The sequence below is a fragment of the Macaca nemestrina genome, chromosome 7 (assembly GCF_043159975.1).
Source record: "Macaca nemestrina isolate mMacNem1 chromosome 7, mMacNem.hap1, whole genome shotgun sequence".
Classification (NCBI taxonomy): Eukaryota; Metazoa; Chordata; class Mammalia; order Primates; family Cercopithecidae; genus Macaca; species Macaca nemestrina.
The window spans coordinates 78,562,667-78,579,831 of NC_092131.1; the positions used below are offsets into that span (position 1 = coordinate 78,562,667).

At 35.7% G+C, this 17,165-nt stretch overlaps 1 protein-coding gene across 3 annotated transcripts in view; it reads left to right on the forward strand.

Annotated features, from left to right (window-relative positions):
* Nucleotides 1-17,165, forward strand: part of LOC105477914 (protein kinase D1) — a 373,044-nt gene that overhangs the window by 321,482 nt on the left and 34,397 nt on the right. For all 3 annotated transcript variants that reach the window (XM_011734785.3, XM_011734786.3, XM_071100376.1), the window contains 3 exons: nucleotides 537-589; nucleotides 3,085-3,157; nucleotides 5,368-5,474. In XM_011734785.3, coding sequence (XP_011733087.2) covers nucleotides 537-589; nucleotides 3,085-3,157; nucleotides 5,368-5,474 — 233 coding nt within the window. The remainder of the gene's footprint in view (nucleotides 1-536; nucleotides 590-3,084; nucleotides 3,158-5,367; nucleotides 5,475-17,165) is intronic.

Below are 17,165 nucleotides of genomic sequence, written 5' to 3' on the forward strand. Positions count from 1 at the left end.
TATAATGAAACCTATGAATTAACCTCTGGTTTTTTACATTATAGTGTTATCTGTTGATGTGTCATAATTTTTTAGTTTATCTCTATAATCAAAATACACATTAATAGAATATATACGCCTATTTTGGTGCTAAGCACTTTACATGAGATCTCTATTTTAATGCCTAATCCAATTCCAACAGGTAGACTTTAACGATTGGCCTGTTTTACAACTAAGGAAATCAGTGTCTCTCGAGCGAGATTAAGTTGTCCGAGTTTGTACCAAAGCTGTGAAGTAGCAAAGCCAGTATTTGAATCCAAGTCCTTCTGGCACCAAACCCTAAATTCACAGAATGTTATTTTTCAAAACCAAGTGTGGTGAATATGTAATTTTGAAAAGAAATAAATATTCTAATGACATTTTCTTAGAAAACCCTAATTGCTGTGATTTATTTAAAACCACTTTTGCAGGATGATTTGTAAGCATGTATTTACTTGTGTTGCTATCACATCTCTTACTGACTTTTTGTGTGCATATTGTTTTACATGCATTTCCAGGAGACATCTCTGTGAGTATTTCGGTATCAAATTGCCAGATTCAAGAAAATGTGGTAAGTATGTACCTACTAATATAAAACTTGGTAATGTGATTACTGGAAAATAAAAGCATCATAAAATAGGTTTTAAAATTCATTTTAATTTTTTAGTAAATTTTGAAAAACAAAATAGAATTTGGATATTTTTCTGTGATATTTTAGAAACATTAAATGATATAGATTTGTTTAGTAATTTTTTTATAATCAATTCTGTAATATAGAGTCAAATATCTGTTTATCTCAGCTAGGCAATTATAATGTGATGCCTGATTTCTCACATATTTGCCCTTCTTGGTACTGGAATTTTAATGGTTGATATTACACAGTAAAATAAATACAGCAGCAGAATAAGATAAATTTCTGGCTTTGCATAAGTAGCTTAAAAATGCCATTGTTCTCATTCCTTAGTTGCTACCTAGAAGTGCTGTATTATGACAAGGAGTTGCAAATGTTCTTATAGTCACTTGTACACATCAAGGAGACTTTAAGAAAGTTGCATAAATCGAATCTTATGGGTTCTCATTTTAGCACCCTAGTCACCTGTGCCACGTAACTCCATCCTTGCAGCTTAGTTTTTGAAAATTGTAGATCAGCCATATTATGAAATATTTTACAGTCTGTCAAATGTTTGCTTTATTTGTTATATTTTATCCCTAAGGCAAGTAGCCAAAAAGTAATAAGACCTTCTACCTCCTCCTGTGACCCAGACCCTTTTCTCTATTTTACCTGCTGTACCCATGGCCAAAAGAATGCAGTTTACAGCTTATAGTTTATAAAAATTTGTTTAAAAAATTAACTTCATGAAACTCTATTCATCCTTACTTTATCTTTGAAGCCTACATTAAAGTGACATAAAGTAAACAGCCAAATACGAATTAGAGAGGACTAGGTAAACTTTATAGTGAAGGTTAGATAAATTCTTGTGCTGTCAATCATGAGATAGATTCCTAAAAAAATTTCTTTTCTGCAGACTCCTATTGCCTTTGCTTAGCCAGGGACATTTTAGGAAATACAAGTTATTCTATAAGCCTCTTGGGAAATTCCTGATAGCTGTGGAGTTGTTCCACTCTCTTCAGCCACTGTTGTCTACTGAAAATTTTGGATCGGCCATTGAGTTATCAGAAAGCCTAAAGAACACTTCTCTTAACAGATGAAGTAGCTTGAAATCAGAATAATAGAATAGTATTAATATTACTTGTCTTGTCCCTAGACACCCTTGAACTCATCCTGTGGATACTTTGAAGAATCACAGGATGGAGACAACTTGTAGTTATTTTCTAGGGGGAAGAACAAAGGAAAAAGATAAGGATTTGTAGGATATGGAGAGGGTAGGATTTGATATTAAAGGACTTCTTTTTTTATTATACTTTAATTTCTAGGGTACATGTGCAGAATGTGCAGAAGGACTTTAAAAAATAAAGTCAAGTATAAGGGTAGAAGATAGGTGGAAAATCTGATAGGATGTAATAGGAATATATAAAGGAAAAAAGTATTACCTTGTGATTTCGTCAGCATGAAATCACAGACAATAAAACATAGATTTAAAAGATGCTTTATTTAACAGTTATTATTTCAAAGAGAAAGCATTAGACTTTTGGAACTTGTTAGCTCCCAAAGTGATGAAATTGGACGAGTTTAGCTACTTCACAGATGAGGTTTTCATATGGGTTGCCATCCTTCTGCAGCCTCTCCAGCTCACTCACAGTGATTCAGCCTCCTCTTCCGTCACTTTAGGTTCATCTGCATGTGGGTGACTAATAAGGGAGCAACCTTTTCATTCTAGTCATACGGGGAGAAGTGGTTGGAATCAGGATTCACACAGACATGTGATTGGGAACCGTGATTATTTAATGACATTTCCAAATAGCCATCTCAACAGGCAAATATCTTTTTTAATACTTATAGTAAATCACATTGTATGGTTTTTAGTCATCTTTCTTTCTAATGAAACATATGTCCTAGCACATTAGAAAACCTCTGCCACTTAAGATCAGAATAGTTTTCATAACATTATGTTATTACATTAATTAAAGAGTGTGCTTTGAGGCCACACATGGTGGCTCACACCTGTAATCCTAGCATTTTGGGAGGCCAAGGCAGGCAGATCATGAGGTAAGGAGCTCCAAACTAGCCTGACCAACGTGGTGAAACCCTGTCTCTACTAAAAATACAAAAATTAGCTGGGCGTGGTGGTGCGTGCCTGTAATCCCAGCTACTCAGGAGGCTGAGGCAGGAGAATCTCTTGAACCCAGGAGGTGGAGGTTGCAGTGAGCTGAGATTGCACCACTGCACTCCAGCCTGAGCAACAGAGCGAGACTCCATCTCAAAAAAAAAAAAAAAAAAAAAGAATGTGCTTTGAATATTACAGTCATCTCAGATTTCTAGCATTTCTGATTTATTTTAAAAATATTTAATGTTTATAATATATTTAATAGAATTGTATTAATTTTTAGGACTAATGTTTTGTTCTGCTTCATGTTTTTTTTTTTTCATTGGACTTGTACCTCTAGGACATCAGCACAGTATATCAGATTTTTCCTGATGAAGTACTGGGTTCTGGACAGTTTGGAATTGTTTATGGAGGTAGGTTATCTCACTGAGCATTTTTATGAACTTAAAGTTTTCGCTAGTTATATTTTTAAAAGCATATTTCCAGGAAAAACATAAAAGGGAAGACCTATGTATATATATTTCTGTGTATCTTTCTGTGTTCTGTCTTTAAAAAAATTTTTTGAGATAGTTCCTACTTGGAAAATTGGTATATTTCTGTTTCGAAAGAGAAAGTTTCATACTCCCGAAAAACCTTTTTTCTTAATATAGACAAACTCTACACACAGTACTGAAGAAGTTTGGAATATCAGACAAAATATTGAGAAAACAAGGAAGTTATGATTTGTAAACAAATTAATTCCATTTTCTTTTGGCATACTTGATCAGAAGTCCATTCATGTTAGTAGACAAAACAAAATTTAACCTTCCAGTGTCTTTAACAATATATTTGTTTCCTGAAGGATTGAATTTTTTTTAATTTTTGAGGTGAAATATCAAGTCTTTACCTATTTTCTTATTGTCAAGCTCTTTGGTAAGTTTATTATTCTAACTTCTGCTATTTTAGATTCCAGCCAGTTAAAGAATATTTTTCAAGTCTTTAAAAAATATTTAATATTAATGCTTTATTTGCCCTGTAAAATGACCTCATAACTTTCAGTTCCTTAATATTATCAGTAAGAAATTATTTCTTGTGGTGAGGTTGAGTGTTCTGATATAATCACAATGTTCCATTCAATTTTATTTATCACCATATAATATTGTACTTTTTAATTTAAAAGGTAATTAAGTTCTACTCTATTTTACAATGTAATGTTGAGTCTTATAAAATGCTCCAGTGGTTTCTTTGATGAGAAACCTATCATGAGCCACTAACCATTGTACCATTTGTTAATGCATAACTGTATAATAGAGGGGACCGATTTGTTCAATTATTGCTCTACAGTATAATAGTTGCATGCCAAAAAAAATTATGGTAGATAGATCATGGTTAATATACATAACTGCACATCATATAGGGGTGAGACAAGGGTGACAAATGAGAGTAGAGAGACCACCAGATGCCACAAAATTTGGGACGTCCAACACTGAAGACCAGGAATAGGAGGAGGCTGCCACATGGAAGACTGAAACTTTAAGATTAGACACAAATGGGGTAAAGTAGATGAGAAGAGTCTTCGAAGAGAGGTCAAGTACTACAGTGATGGAGGAGTAGAGACAAAAGAAGTTATGGCCTTGAAAAAAGTACTTGCAGGAAAATGGCTGAGTTGAAATAGAGACTGCAGTCAATCATAGAGTAAGAAATGATGTTAAGGAAGTAGAGAACATGAACACAAGCTGATTTGATAGTGAAGGAAAACAGTCTGGAAAGAGAAAGAATAGTGAGAGTGGGATATCGGGTGAGTGAACACTAGATTTACAAGTGTTGGAAGACTGGAATTTCAAGTTCGTTTGTATGTAACCAAAAAGTTTGAGTAATTAGATCCATTTTCCATTTCTGTTTTCTGATTCATTTTCATTTCTTATTTTCAGATTCAGTTAACACTGCTACCTACCACAATATAGTAGTGTAGAAGTTAAGAACTTGGGGGTGCCCCGTAGAATTCCTGAAAAGTTTGTTGCAGTAGTTAAATGAGGTGTAATACACATAAAGGGCCTATTATGTGGTGATGATGATGATTATGATAACTAACATTTTTTGAGTGTGCATAGTTACCAGGGTATTTTGTATACTTTATATGCCTTCTTTCATCCAATCTTCTCCTCATTGTAGATGAGGAACCTAGAATTCAGAAAGAGTGAGGGATTTGCTCACAGCTAATAAGTGGCAGAGCCAAGACTTTAATTCTTTCCCCTATAACATACATTATCTTATCAGGACTTTAAAGTTATACTTTCTAAAGGGGAGTTAATTTACTGGTAAAACAAATATTTTCTGTATTAAGTAGCTCAATATTCTGTTTCTAAGACATACATTTTTGTGTAAAAAATACCAGGCTGTTGATACATATAGGTTTTAATACCCCAATTCTTTTGTGTTCTAAATTATGGCTAATTTTAAAGCACATATTTGATTTAGAATAATGAAATCTTTATATATATGTGTAAGTCAGTGCTCTTTAGAAATGTTAATTTATTCAGTGAAATATGTTTATCATTTCTTTAAATGTCCTTGCAAATTTTAGTGTTCTTTAAGATAGATCCTATTTAATAACATACTAATGCTCCCCTTTTTCATTTTAAAGGAAAACATCGTAAAACAGGAAGAGATGTAGCTATTAAAATCATTGACAAATTACGATTTCCAACAAAACAAGAAAGCCAGCTTCGTAACGAGGTTGCAATCCTACAGGTACTTCTTTGGTTCTCATTCAGGGGAAGGGCATGAAAATCCCTCATCCTTTACTTCTGCAAAGCGAAGAAATTTCTCTAAAAACCTGTGGCGTAAATATTTGGGAACACTTTCAAATAATTGAAACGGCAGATCAAGTATCAGAACTTGCCTGAATAGTGTCTTTCCTGAGTCTAGGCAGCAGTTGTTCTTTTTTATGTATTTAATTCTAGGTTTCAGTATATAATTAATATTCATTAAATGGGTAATGTTTCAGCATTTACTCGTAGTGGACATGCTGAGACCATTTTATTTTATATTACAAATGACCTTGCTGTCATAAACACGTCTTCTTTGTGCTGTGATAATTATATGAATTGGGTGTGTAACTGTCAGCATATCAGTTACGGGAGTGAGATGTGTCTGAGAAGCAGATCATCTTTATGTTATTAATGCCCTCTTTGTCTCTCACTGTAAGCCTTTCATTTGACATCGAGCATGTCACTTAACTTCTCTCGTTAATAACAGTCCCTTTTTTCAAACCAGAATTTGATAATAAAATATATTATGCGATAAAGATTTTTGTCACCATTAAAATTTTCTTGCAGACCAAAGGGAAATAGAGCAGTTGTTTGCTAAATGTAGTCATCATGGCTATCTAGGATACTCAATTGAGATCATTGATAAGTTCCTGTTTTTATATAACTGACATAATTTTTTACTTCTCATGCAAGCATGTCATGATTTTTAATTCCCCGTTTTAATGGACAGTTTTTTTCACAAAACAGAACATTTCATTTCTTCATTTATAGTTTCATTTAACTGCCATTTGTTGAGTTTCATATAATAAAAAGCTGAAAAAGATATGATTTCTGCCCTAAAGGAGCTCATGTACACAGAGACAGCCACAAATATTGCCTGCTATACAGAGAAAAATAACATAGACTTTTCTGGGACTTGGAATTTCTAAAGATGATGTTTTTGTGGCTCTAGACAACTAATGTAGCACAGAGAACTCACAATGCTGTATGCTTACATGGGGAAGAAAAGAACCATGGATGTGAACATACTAATTAATGGATTCATGGCTTAGTGTCTGTTAATCAGTTACAAACAACTGGAACATTGAGGTGCAGATGACATCTGAAACTCTAGTAAATGACATCTTTCCTAACCTGGCCTTTGCACTTCCAGTGTCCACCTCACTGTGGTCTCCTGAAGGAAGATACTATTGCAGGGAAGAAATCCAGAGTCAGCATGTGTACGGGAGATATTTATTCTTCATTATACGATAGTAGAAGAGAGCTTCATGGTTAACACGGTTACATCTTTCTCTATTTTACTGCAGTTGCAGAAAACTAACTAGATGTTGGGGTTCTAATTTTCTGTGTCTTGGCCTTTTAATTGGCTTTCCCCAAGTCTGTCAACACAGTATCAGCAACTGATTCCAGAGGTAGAAAAATAAAATACGGCCGGGCGCGGTGGCTCACACGTGTAATCCTAGCACTTTGGGAGGCCGAGGCGGGCAGATCACCTGAGGTCAGGAGTTTGAGACCAGCCTGGCCAACATGGTGAAACCCCATCTCTACTAAAAATACAAAATTAGCCGGGTGTGGTGGCAGGTGCCTGTAGTCCCAGCTACTTGGGAGCCTGAGGTAGAAGAGTCACTTGAACCTGGGAGGTGGAGGTTGCAGTAAGCCAAGATTATGCCATTGTACTCCAGCCTGGGCAACAGAGCAAGACTCCTGGAAAAAAAAAAAAATGGAAGGAAGGAAGGAAGGAGAAAAGTACACCTGAAATATAAACTACCTCCCAATTCCTCTTCTAAAACAGAGGTCCCCAGTCCCCGGGCCGTGGACCTGTAACTATACGTGGCCTGTTAGGAACTGGGCCACACAGCAGGAGGTGTGTGGTGGGCAAGAAAGCATTACCGTCTGAGTTCCGCCTCCTGTCAGATCAACAGCAGCATTAGATTGTCATAGGAGTGCAAACCCTATTGTGAAGTGTGCAAGAAAGGGATCTTCTGGTTGTGCACTCATTATGAGAATTAAATGCCCACCCTCCCCCACTCCTGCCACCGTGCTCCCCTGGAAAAATTGTCTTCCACTAAGCCCATCCCTGTTGCCAAAAAGGTTGGGGACCACGGCTCTAAAATATTAGATGCAGACAACTCAGATGCAATAAATATACATTTGGAAAATCTTCATCATAATAAGGTTTTCTAAAGAGTTTAGTTAGGTTGAAAGTCCAGTTCTGCTCCTAGAGCACACGAAAAGGTCAAACATCTCTGATAGCCTGAAATCTCAAAAGTTTCCGTTACTTATACTTAACCTCACTGCCCCTAACCATTCTTTGCCTTATTCATCAAACTAGTATTTATTGAGTACATATGATGAGCCAAGCACTGTTCTAGGTCCAGGAGATACAGCACGGACAAAGGCACACAGGTCTTTGCTGTCATGGGTCTTTAAATTGTATCACTCAGTTATGCTTAGTTATGCTGAGTTGGATATTTGCAACAAATTTATGTATTGAATTTTCAATCTCATAACCTGTACAATGGGTCGTGTCTAGGCTTGGTTTAATTATATACAGATACTAGGTTCAGTAGTTCATGCTTTATTATAAAACTGCCAATTATTTTAAAATATGTCCATCAAGAATAGGAAACTAATCATGTCTCCCAAATGAAAATAAACCAAGAAAGAAAGAAAGAAAGAAAGAAAGAAAGAAAGAAAGAAAGAAAGAAAGAAAGAAAGAAAGAAAGAAAGAAAGAAAGAAAGAAAGAGAGAGAGAGAGAGAGAGAGAGAGAGAGAGAAGAGAAGAGAGAGAGACAGAGAGAGAAAGAGAGAGAGAGACAGAGAGAGAGAGAGAAAGAAACCCTTTTGAACTCCTTTTTACCATTGTCAGATACATTAGTCTCTCAGGAAAGATAGTAATTCAGTATCCCAAGACAGTGAAGTTCAAGCTCACCTGTTTTGAGTCCTTGCTCATATATCACTCTCTACAGATACATGAGCACTATTCTAACACCCTATTTAAAATTGCAGTCCAAACCCCCTTCTCCATACTTCTCTTACCCTGATGTTTTGTTTTCTGTAGCAGTTATCACTTTCTAACCTGCTATAGAATTATATTTATTATATTTGTTGCAAGTTCCTCTCACCACTGTCAACCTTGACCCTACCACTAGAATACACACTTCGGGGGGGACAATTACCATTGATTTGTTTAATAATGTATCCCCACTGCCAGAAATTGTTCCTGGCATACATCAGCTGCTAAATAAATTTTTGTTGAATTAATTAATTAAAGTTGTACAGAAACACCATCTTATCATATAAAGTGACATTCATAGTATCCAACTAGGTAGCAAAAGGCTGGTTAGTTAGTTAGAAAGGATTATGTGTGTTTGCTCTGCAGAAACCCTTACCGTGTCATTTTATATTATTATTAAAACTAGAACTCACCATTTTGCACCTGAAGAGATAAAATATTAATGAGGATGGGAGTGGGGGTTGGCTTCCAACTCACTAACTCTCATATGTTAAAAAAAAAAAAAAAAAAAAAAAAAAAAGTACCATGATTGAAGTCAATTGAATGGAGAGGAAGATTTTCTTTTACTAATCTTGAGAAATAAAATTCTAATCCTCTGCATATAAATAGGTAATATCCAGAAGCATTTGGTGTCTTCTACTTTGTGGTCCTCTAGCTTATGGAAGCTGGTGCCCTAGTAGGGCCTAAGAAGTTTTGCCCTCCCCCTTCCTCCTCCTTGTTCTCCAGAGGTGACCATGTGGGTTGAAATGCCAGTGGGGCAAAATCCTCCTCATTCAGCTCTGCTAGGTCCTCAGATCAAATTTTGATTTGTTTCTGTTCTTGTGAAAAAGCACCTGAGCTTGTAGAAGACTTCAAAGTTGTGTAAATAGGGAATGTGAGAAAAAGTAGAGCTCTCCATTTTTTTTCCATTTCATTTTCTCTGTATAACTTAGATGAAGGCCTTCCAAGATCTGATTTAATCATTAGAAAAGTAAACTCATTAGATATTTTTGAATAATTGAAATTAAGGCAACTCTAAGTGTTAATGGCATATCATTTATATCTCATACCATTTGGAATAGCTCTATTTTCATTATCTGTAAATACTTTGTTATTATTATGTTTCAATGGGTGTTAATTAATGTAGATATTGGCCAGGTGCACTGGCTCATGCCTGTAATCCCAGCATGCTGTGTGGCCGAGACAGCCAGATCACCTGAGGTCAGGAGTTTGAGACCAGCCTGACCAACATGGTGAAACCCCATCTCTACTAAAAATACAAAAATATGGCCAGGTGTGGTGGTGCACACCTGTAGTCCCAGCTACTCAGGAAGCTGAGGTAGGAGAATAACTTGAACCCTCCAGGAGGCAGAGGTTTCAGTGAGGCGAGATTGTACCACTACACCCCAGCCTGGATGACAGAGTGAGACTCATCTCAAAACAAAAAAATTACTGTAGACATTAAGCTTATTTCATAACATTTCCATCATCCCGTGTATATTGTTTTTGAATTTTCTGTTATTCATTTCAAGATAAAAATAAAAGGATGTTTTATGATTATTAAGGATATCACAGAAAAGTGACCTTCATAAGGACATGCAAATATATCTTAGAGCATTTAAAAGCTTTTTTTGTTTTTTGGGAGAAAGGGTCTTGCTCTGTCATCTCACTGGAATGCAGTGGCATGATCACAGCTCACTGCAGCCTTGACACAGGCTCAAGCAATCTTCCCACCTCGGCCTCTTGATTAACTGGAACTACAGGTGTGCCCCACTAGGCTTGGCTAATTTTTTTTTTTTTTTGGTAGAGACAGAGCCTCACAATGTTACCCAAGCTGGCCTTGAACTCCTGAACTTAAGCCATCCTCCCACCTCAGCCTCCCCAAATGCTAGGATTACAGGCATGAGACACCGCACCAGGCCAGTTAGAAGGTTAAAATCTGAAGCAAATAACACTAGTATGATATATTTTATGTATTTTATAATTTAAATCAACAGACTTATTCAGTCATAACTAATTTTTATTTTCTAATTTTAGAATATCACAGTGCATATGAAGGTTAAGAAAAATACATGTACATAAAATTCTAATGGATTCACTAATATTTTTCCCCTTTTCTTGTATTGTAACTTTCATTTATTGATACAAGGAACAATACTAGAGCTCCTATTGATAATACATGAAAGCATTTTGGAATTTTAAAAGTACTGAATATAGAATACAGAATGTAGAAAAAATGAATTTTATGGTTCATAAATTATTCTCCTGTATTTATCTCATAAAATTACCTCCACTTTCCTGGTTTATATTCTCTTCTCATCCAAGTCTGTCTTCATTTAAAAACAGAACAATGGCTTACACCTATAATCCCTCTCAAAGTGGGAGGATCAGTTGAGGCCAGAAGTTAGAGACCAGCCTAGAGGTAACTCACAACTCACAATAGGAAAGACACAGAATCAACCTAAATGGCAAAAAATGGTAGACTGGATAAAGAACATGTGGTACACATATACCATGGAATACTATACAGCCATAAAAAAGGAGATCACGTCTTTGTAGCAACATGGATAGAGCTGGAGGCTATTATCCTAGGCAAACTAACACTGGAACAGAAAACAAAACACTGCATGTTCTCACGTATAAGTGGGAACTAAACACTGAGTACATGTGGACACAAAGAAGGGAACAGTAGATACTAGGTCCTACTTGAGGGAGGAGTATGGGAAGAGGGTGAGGTTTGAAAAACTACCTATTGAGTACTAATGCTTATTACCTGGATAATGAAACCATCTGTATACCAAACCCCTACAACACTCAATTCACATATATAACAAACGCTATGAACCTAAAATAAAATATTTTTAAAAGGTGTGAAATATTCACATTAGCATTTTTGGTACTCAAATTCAAGGGAAGAAAACAGATCCCCCCCTAGAACCTCCAGAAAACAAGACAGCCCTGCCAACCCTTTGATTTTAGTCCAGTAAGACCCATGTTTGTTTTCTAACCCCCAGACTGTAAGACAATAAATCTGTATTGTTCAATAAAAAATTAAGTCGGTGTGGTAGTATGCACCTGTAGTCCTAGCTACTTGGGTGGCTGAGGCAGGAGGATCACTTGAGCCTGGGAATTCAAGGCTGCCATGAGCTATGATCACACCACTGCACTCCAGCCTGTGCAACAGAGTGAGACCTTGTCTCCTGGAAAAAAGCCATAAACGATAACAACAAAATGTGGTCTTGATTTGTCTAGGCTGCCTCTCATAGCTATGGTCAAATCTCTGCCACACTTCAAATTTGTACTCTGCTCTTCTTTCATTTCTTGTGTATAAATTCCCCTCTTGTCATTGATTTCTACGCCTTTCTTAAAGAAAATACACGACAATGCGTGGCTTCTTTTTTTTTTCTTTTTTTGCCATACCCTTGATTTCTAAGGCTCATTCCTTCCTTTTTAAATCTCTCTTCTCACTTCATCCCTGTACTTACCAGAACCAACTTTTCCTTCCTTGCTAACTCCTCTATCTTCCTAAACTTCTCCCTCCATTCATCTAAAGGATTTACGCACATTCGAAGCTCATTCCCAGAGCGAGGTCATCCATTTTGAGAGAGTCATCTGTCATCTCTTAGGCCATTCCTTAATACAGCTCTTGAGTCCAGTCTTCCACAGGCACTTCAGTCTCACTTTCCATCCTTAGGACATCTCCACTTTGCTGTGCTGCCCCCACCCGAACCCAATCAGCCTAAAGCCAAACATGTGACCCTAATGTTTTTCCTCACAAGATATTCTCTCCCTTTGTGTATTTTTCTATCATTCTTCCAATTTCTCAAGAAGGCAAGAACTCTTCCTTCAATTAATGAAAATATTAAGTCATTCGACAGTACCTGTGAAGCCTTTCATTCCTTTATACAAAGTGATTTGCTGGGCCTTCGGGCCATATAAACATTAATAAAACCCTTTAAAATGTTGATACTCTGGGCAGTCAGATACAAGTAGTTAGAAGTCAGAATCGCTGTGGAAGCACAGGGGAAGAAGTCATGGATTACCACAGATTCAGGGAGAGCTTTGAAGAGAAGCCTGGCATTGGCAAAACCTGGAAAGATTCATGCGGTTTTCATAGGCAGAGAAACAGTGGAAAGGGTCATTAGGGCCAAGCAACCACCTCAGCAACATAAACAGTTTTGAAAAGCTGAGCGGAAAACTTTGGATTATTTTATAAGAGTGATCTTCAAACATTTTTCTTCATGTGCTCTCAAAAAGAATTCTGAAAACTTTGTACCTCCTTGTGTATTTTTAAGTTGGCATCTAGAACTATTTTGTCAAAAATTGTTTTAATTTTCTAGTGGATGGAAAATATTGGTATTCCACAATAAAGCTGTCATATCACTCCTTTAAATGTACCCATTATAATATAAATATTATAGACGTTTGATACCCTTTATCAACTATTTTTTAAAATACGTGAATAGGCTTTTCTTTAACAACAGTACATTTTGCAACATTCCTTGTTTTCCTTGAACCTATTCCACTTTCTCCACAGAATTATATTTCAATTTAATGAGTTTTTATACTTTAAAGTCTTTTCTTGCCCTACTTTTCATTCTTTGCAATAAAATTTTGTGTATATCGGCTGGGTACGGTGGCTCCGGCCTGTAATCCAAGCACTTTGGGAGGCTGAGGCGGGCAGATTGCCTGAGCTCAGGAGCTCAAGACCAGCCTGGGCAACATGGCAAACCCTGTCTCTACTAAAAATACAAAAAAAAAAAAGTAACTGGGCGTGTTGCCACATGCCTGTAGTCCCATCTACTCAGGAGGCTGAGGCAGGAGAACCTTGGAGGCGGAGATTGCAGTGAGTCAAGATCATGCCACTGCACTCCAGCCTGGGCGACAAAGAGAGACTGTGTCTCAAAAACAAAAGTACATGTGCGTATTTTTAAATTTCTTGACGGCAACATTTTAAATGTTTAAAATATTCTCCATGATTAATTTATTATCATAACTCTTGTCACTTATTACTTATATAACTATATAGATATTATTCAGCAAGATAAATATTCTATAAATCTTTATGCTTGTATAACATAAAAATTAAAATATCACTGGAAATGCATTATTTAATGAAATTGATTTAAATTTAGTTCATAAATTGGTGAGTGAACATTACTTGTTACTCAAATGAGACAGGGTTCAGAAATAATTTTATTCCTTTTTTTAAAATATAGGAGCTGAGTTGTAAAAAAAAGAAAAACCTCAGTGATTTATATTTATCTTCAGAAGTTCATTTTAATCCTCCCTCTGTTTATAAATCCATTAAATCCTTCTTTACTATTGTTGAAAGCCTGAATTAGAAACTAAGTTGCAAAAGAATTGATTTCTAATTCATTAGGGTCATTTACTTCATACCAACACAGTATTTCAAATTTTCCCATTATTGTTCTCCCCATGGAAGAAAGTATTTTTCTCCCCATGGCAAAGCACCCTAGTAATATTTGGAATATATGACATCCATGCCTTCCTTTTAGAAAACTGGAGAAAAATCATCATGAAAGCAAACTTCGGGATGGAAAATTTTCAGACCACAGGATAGTCTTAGACAGATCTGTATTAGAAGAGTATGTGTGGACTGTTAGGATTCGTTCATGCATGTGTTCATTCAAAGTATAATTATTGAATGGCCAGCGTGTTCCACATAGTAGGGATACAAACGTAAACAAAACAGATTTTCTTAAAACCATCTCTGTGCTCACATATCTCGTAAAAACTCCTTTTTCTCTCCCAGAGTATGCCTTCCTTAGTTTGGAGACTGCTTTAGTGGGACAAAGCCTGCAATGAGACGAGGAAATGGGCTTAGTGTGAGTTCGTGGAGAACCTTTGATATGTTACCAAGTCAGTTGGATTTTATTATGCCTGGGCAATGATGAATTATTGAAAAGTTTTCAAAAAGAAATTGTTATGATCAGATCAGTGTTTTGGGTTTATGTATTACAGAGAAGAAAGTTTAAAGGCAAGAAAAAATTTTAAGTGGGATGGAGCTGAACATGCCTTAGCATAATGCTGGCCCCTGGTAGGCACTCAGGAAATATTTGTTGAATGAAATATGTAGCCACAGCTGAGGGAACCAGGGGATACAGATTTGCAGGGCATGGCAATAAAAGAATAGAGCATTTCTTACCATCATTCTTTTTTTTGTCTAAAAAACATAGTAACTTGTCTTCATGGAACAAGATTAAATATATATCTTCTGGATGATCAGGAGTAAGTAGAGAGGAGATAATTATGACAGAAAACCAGAGAATAATCTTGCTAAGTCTGCACGGGAAAATGAAAATTTTTGGAAACTAGAGACTTCTTTTTAAATCACAAAGAAATCAATTATTTCTCTAGAGGAAAATGTGCAAAATGTGGATGCTTTCTCTTTCAGTGTGTATTGAGATGTTGGTTTATATTTCTGTTGTTTCATCTAATTTGTACTATATTTCTTCAAATATTTCATTCCTTGCATTTTATTACATGAAGGATTTTTATGAAACTGTTTCTATAGGCAAGACATGTTTTGGAGCTCTAAGGAAATCTTACAGTCTTTTGCATGTTCCAAAAATAAAGTGTATAGGTTATATATATATATATATATATATATATATATATATATATATGTCTAAAATAGAGAAAAACAACTATCTATTATAAGAAAAAGAAAATTAATTTAGAAAATTTTCCAGATAGATATTCTGTTAGAAGTTAAGTCATAGTGAAAAGTTAAGTGTCAAAAGGCTAGGTTTCAAGTAAAAATTTTCCGTTTTTTAGTAAATCTCTTTCAACCTTGGTTTCCTTAACTGTGCATTGGAAATCATGCTGACTTGGTCTATTTCCTTCATAGGAGTTTTTGAGGACTAAATTAAATCCTATATAAAACATTTCAAAAATCATTATTTCCCAGTATATCTTTCAAAGAACACTAGTCTTTTGAGCTCCTTCATAGAAGGGGCGAAAGCACATTTTTTCATCAAGAAAATTTGGAAAATGTTGTATATGTTGTGTATGGAAAATGTTCTAAGACTCGTGTCTTAGAAGTAAACATAGCCTTTTACTTATTAACAATTCTGAGAAATCCCATAATTGGAAACTTGTTTAACTTTAAGAATATGTTAGTTAAACTCATTTTGCCACAGAAGCTTATACAGATGTAAGGTATTACCATTTGACTTTTTGCACATACTATTCTGTCATCTAACCTTGTCCAGTAGACCCTACATGCTCACTTTAGTTACCATTATCTGGTATATAATACATCTGAAGGATTATGTGTCTGCACACATTATTTAACACATCATGGAATGTTATGCTTTTTGGTGTGCTGACATCTAAATGTAGAAGCTATACTACAGTAATAGGATTTGTCAAAAATTACACTTAAAATCTAATGCCAAGCCTAGATTGGATTTTTGTGTTACTGTTTCCAGCCAGGTAGATTAACAGGAAATAAAAAGTTTTCCATAGGTGTCTTCATATCCAGACATTTCATGCCAAGTAGAAGAAAAATCCAAATATTTGCTCCATTTTTCAATTTTTGTAAACAATTAAACAGCTTCATGTAGATTCCAGTGGTTTTTATTTTTTGGTAATAATTCACACTTTTAATATTCTGTGTCTCCTAAACACAAACCCAATAATGATATGAAGGGAAGGGGGTCATACTTGAAGAATGGAATGTTTATTAACACCAAATTTTTAGAAATGAATTAGTCATTAATTTTCTGCTTTTGTGGCCTTTTTTTTTTTTTTTTTTTTTTTTTTGCTGATTTTCCAACATTACACTCTTTTGACCTTGGTTGGGAGTTAGAAGGTGGGAACTGGGATGCATGCATACAAGATCCTTGCTATGTGAATCTTTCTTGAGTTCTCACTCCCCCCACCCCGAAAATTACAGTATCGAATTCAAGCATCTACAGGCATTAATGCCAATGATTCCTCAGTGTATGAGTCCAGATGATGGGCTTAGAGCATCTAGATTTCACTGGGGTTTTATTGTTTCTTTTATTTAAAGTGATATTTTTAAAAGACTTTATTTTTTAGAGCAATTTTAATGTCACAGCAAAATTAAGAGGAAGATACAGTGATTTCCCATATACACCTTGCCCCCACACATGTATACCTTCCCCCCTATGAATCTCCCCCACCACAGTGGTACATTTGTTACAGTGGATGAACCCACCTTAACAAATCATAATTACCTAAAGTCCATAGTTTACATCATGGTTTACTCTTGATGTTGAACTTTCCATGGGTTTGGACAAATGTATAATTACATATATCCATCATATAGTATCGTACAGAGTATTTTCCTTGCCTTAAAAGTCGTCTGTGCTTCACATATTCAACCATCCTTTAGCCCAACCCCTGTCAGCCACTGATCTTTCTATTGTCAGCATAGTTTTCTCTTTTTGTCTTTCCAGAATGTCACATAGCTGTAATCACATAGTATGTGGCCTTTTCAGGTTGCTTTCTTTCACTTAGTAATATACATTTGAGTTTCCCCCATATTTTTTCATGGTTCGAGAGTTCAGTTCCTTTTAGCACTGAATAATATTCCCTGGATGTACCACAGTTTGTTCATTCACCTACTGAAAGACATCTTGGTTGCTTCCAGGTTTTGGCAATTATCTCTGCAGGTTTCTGTGT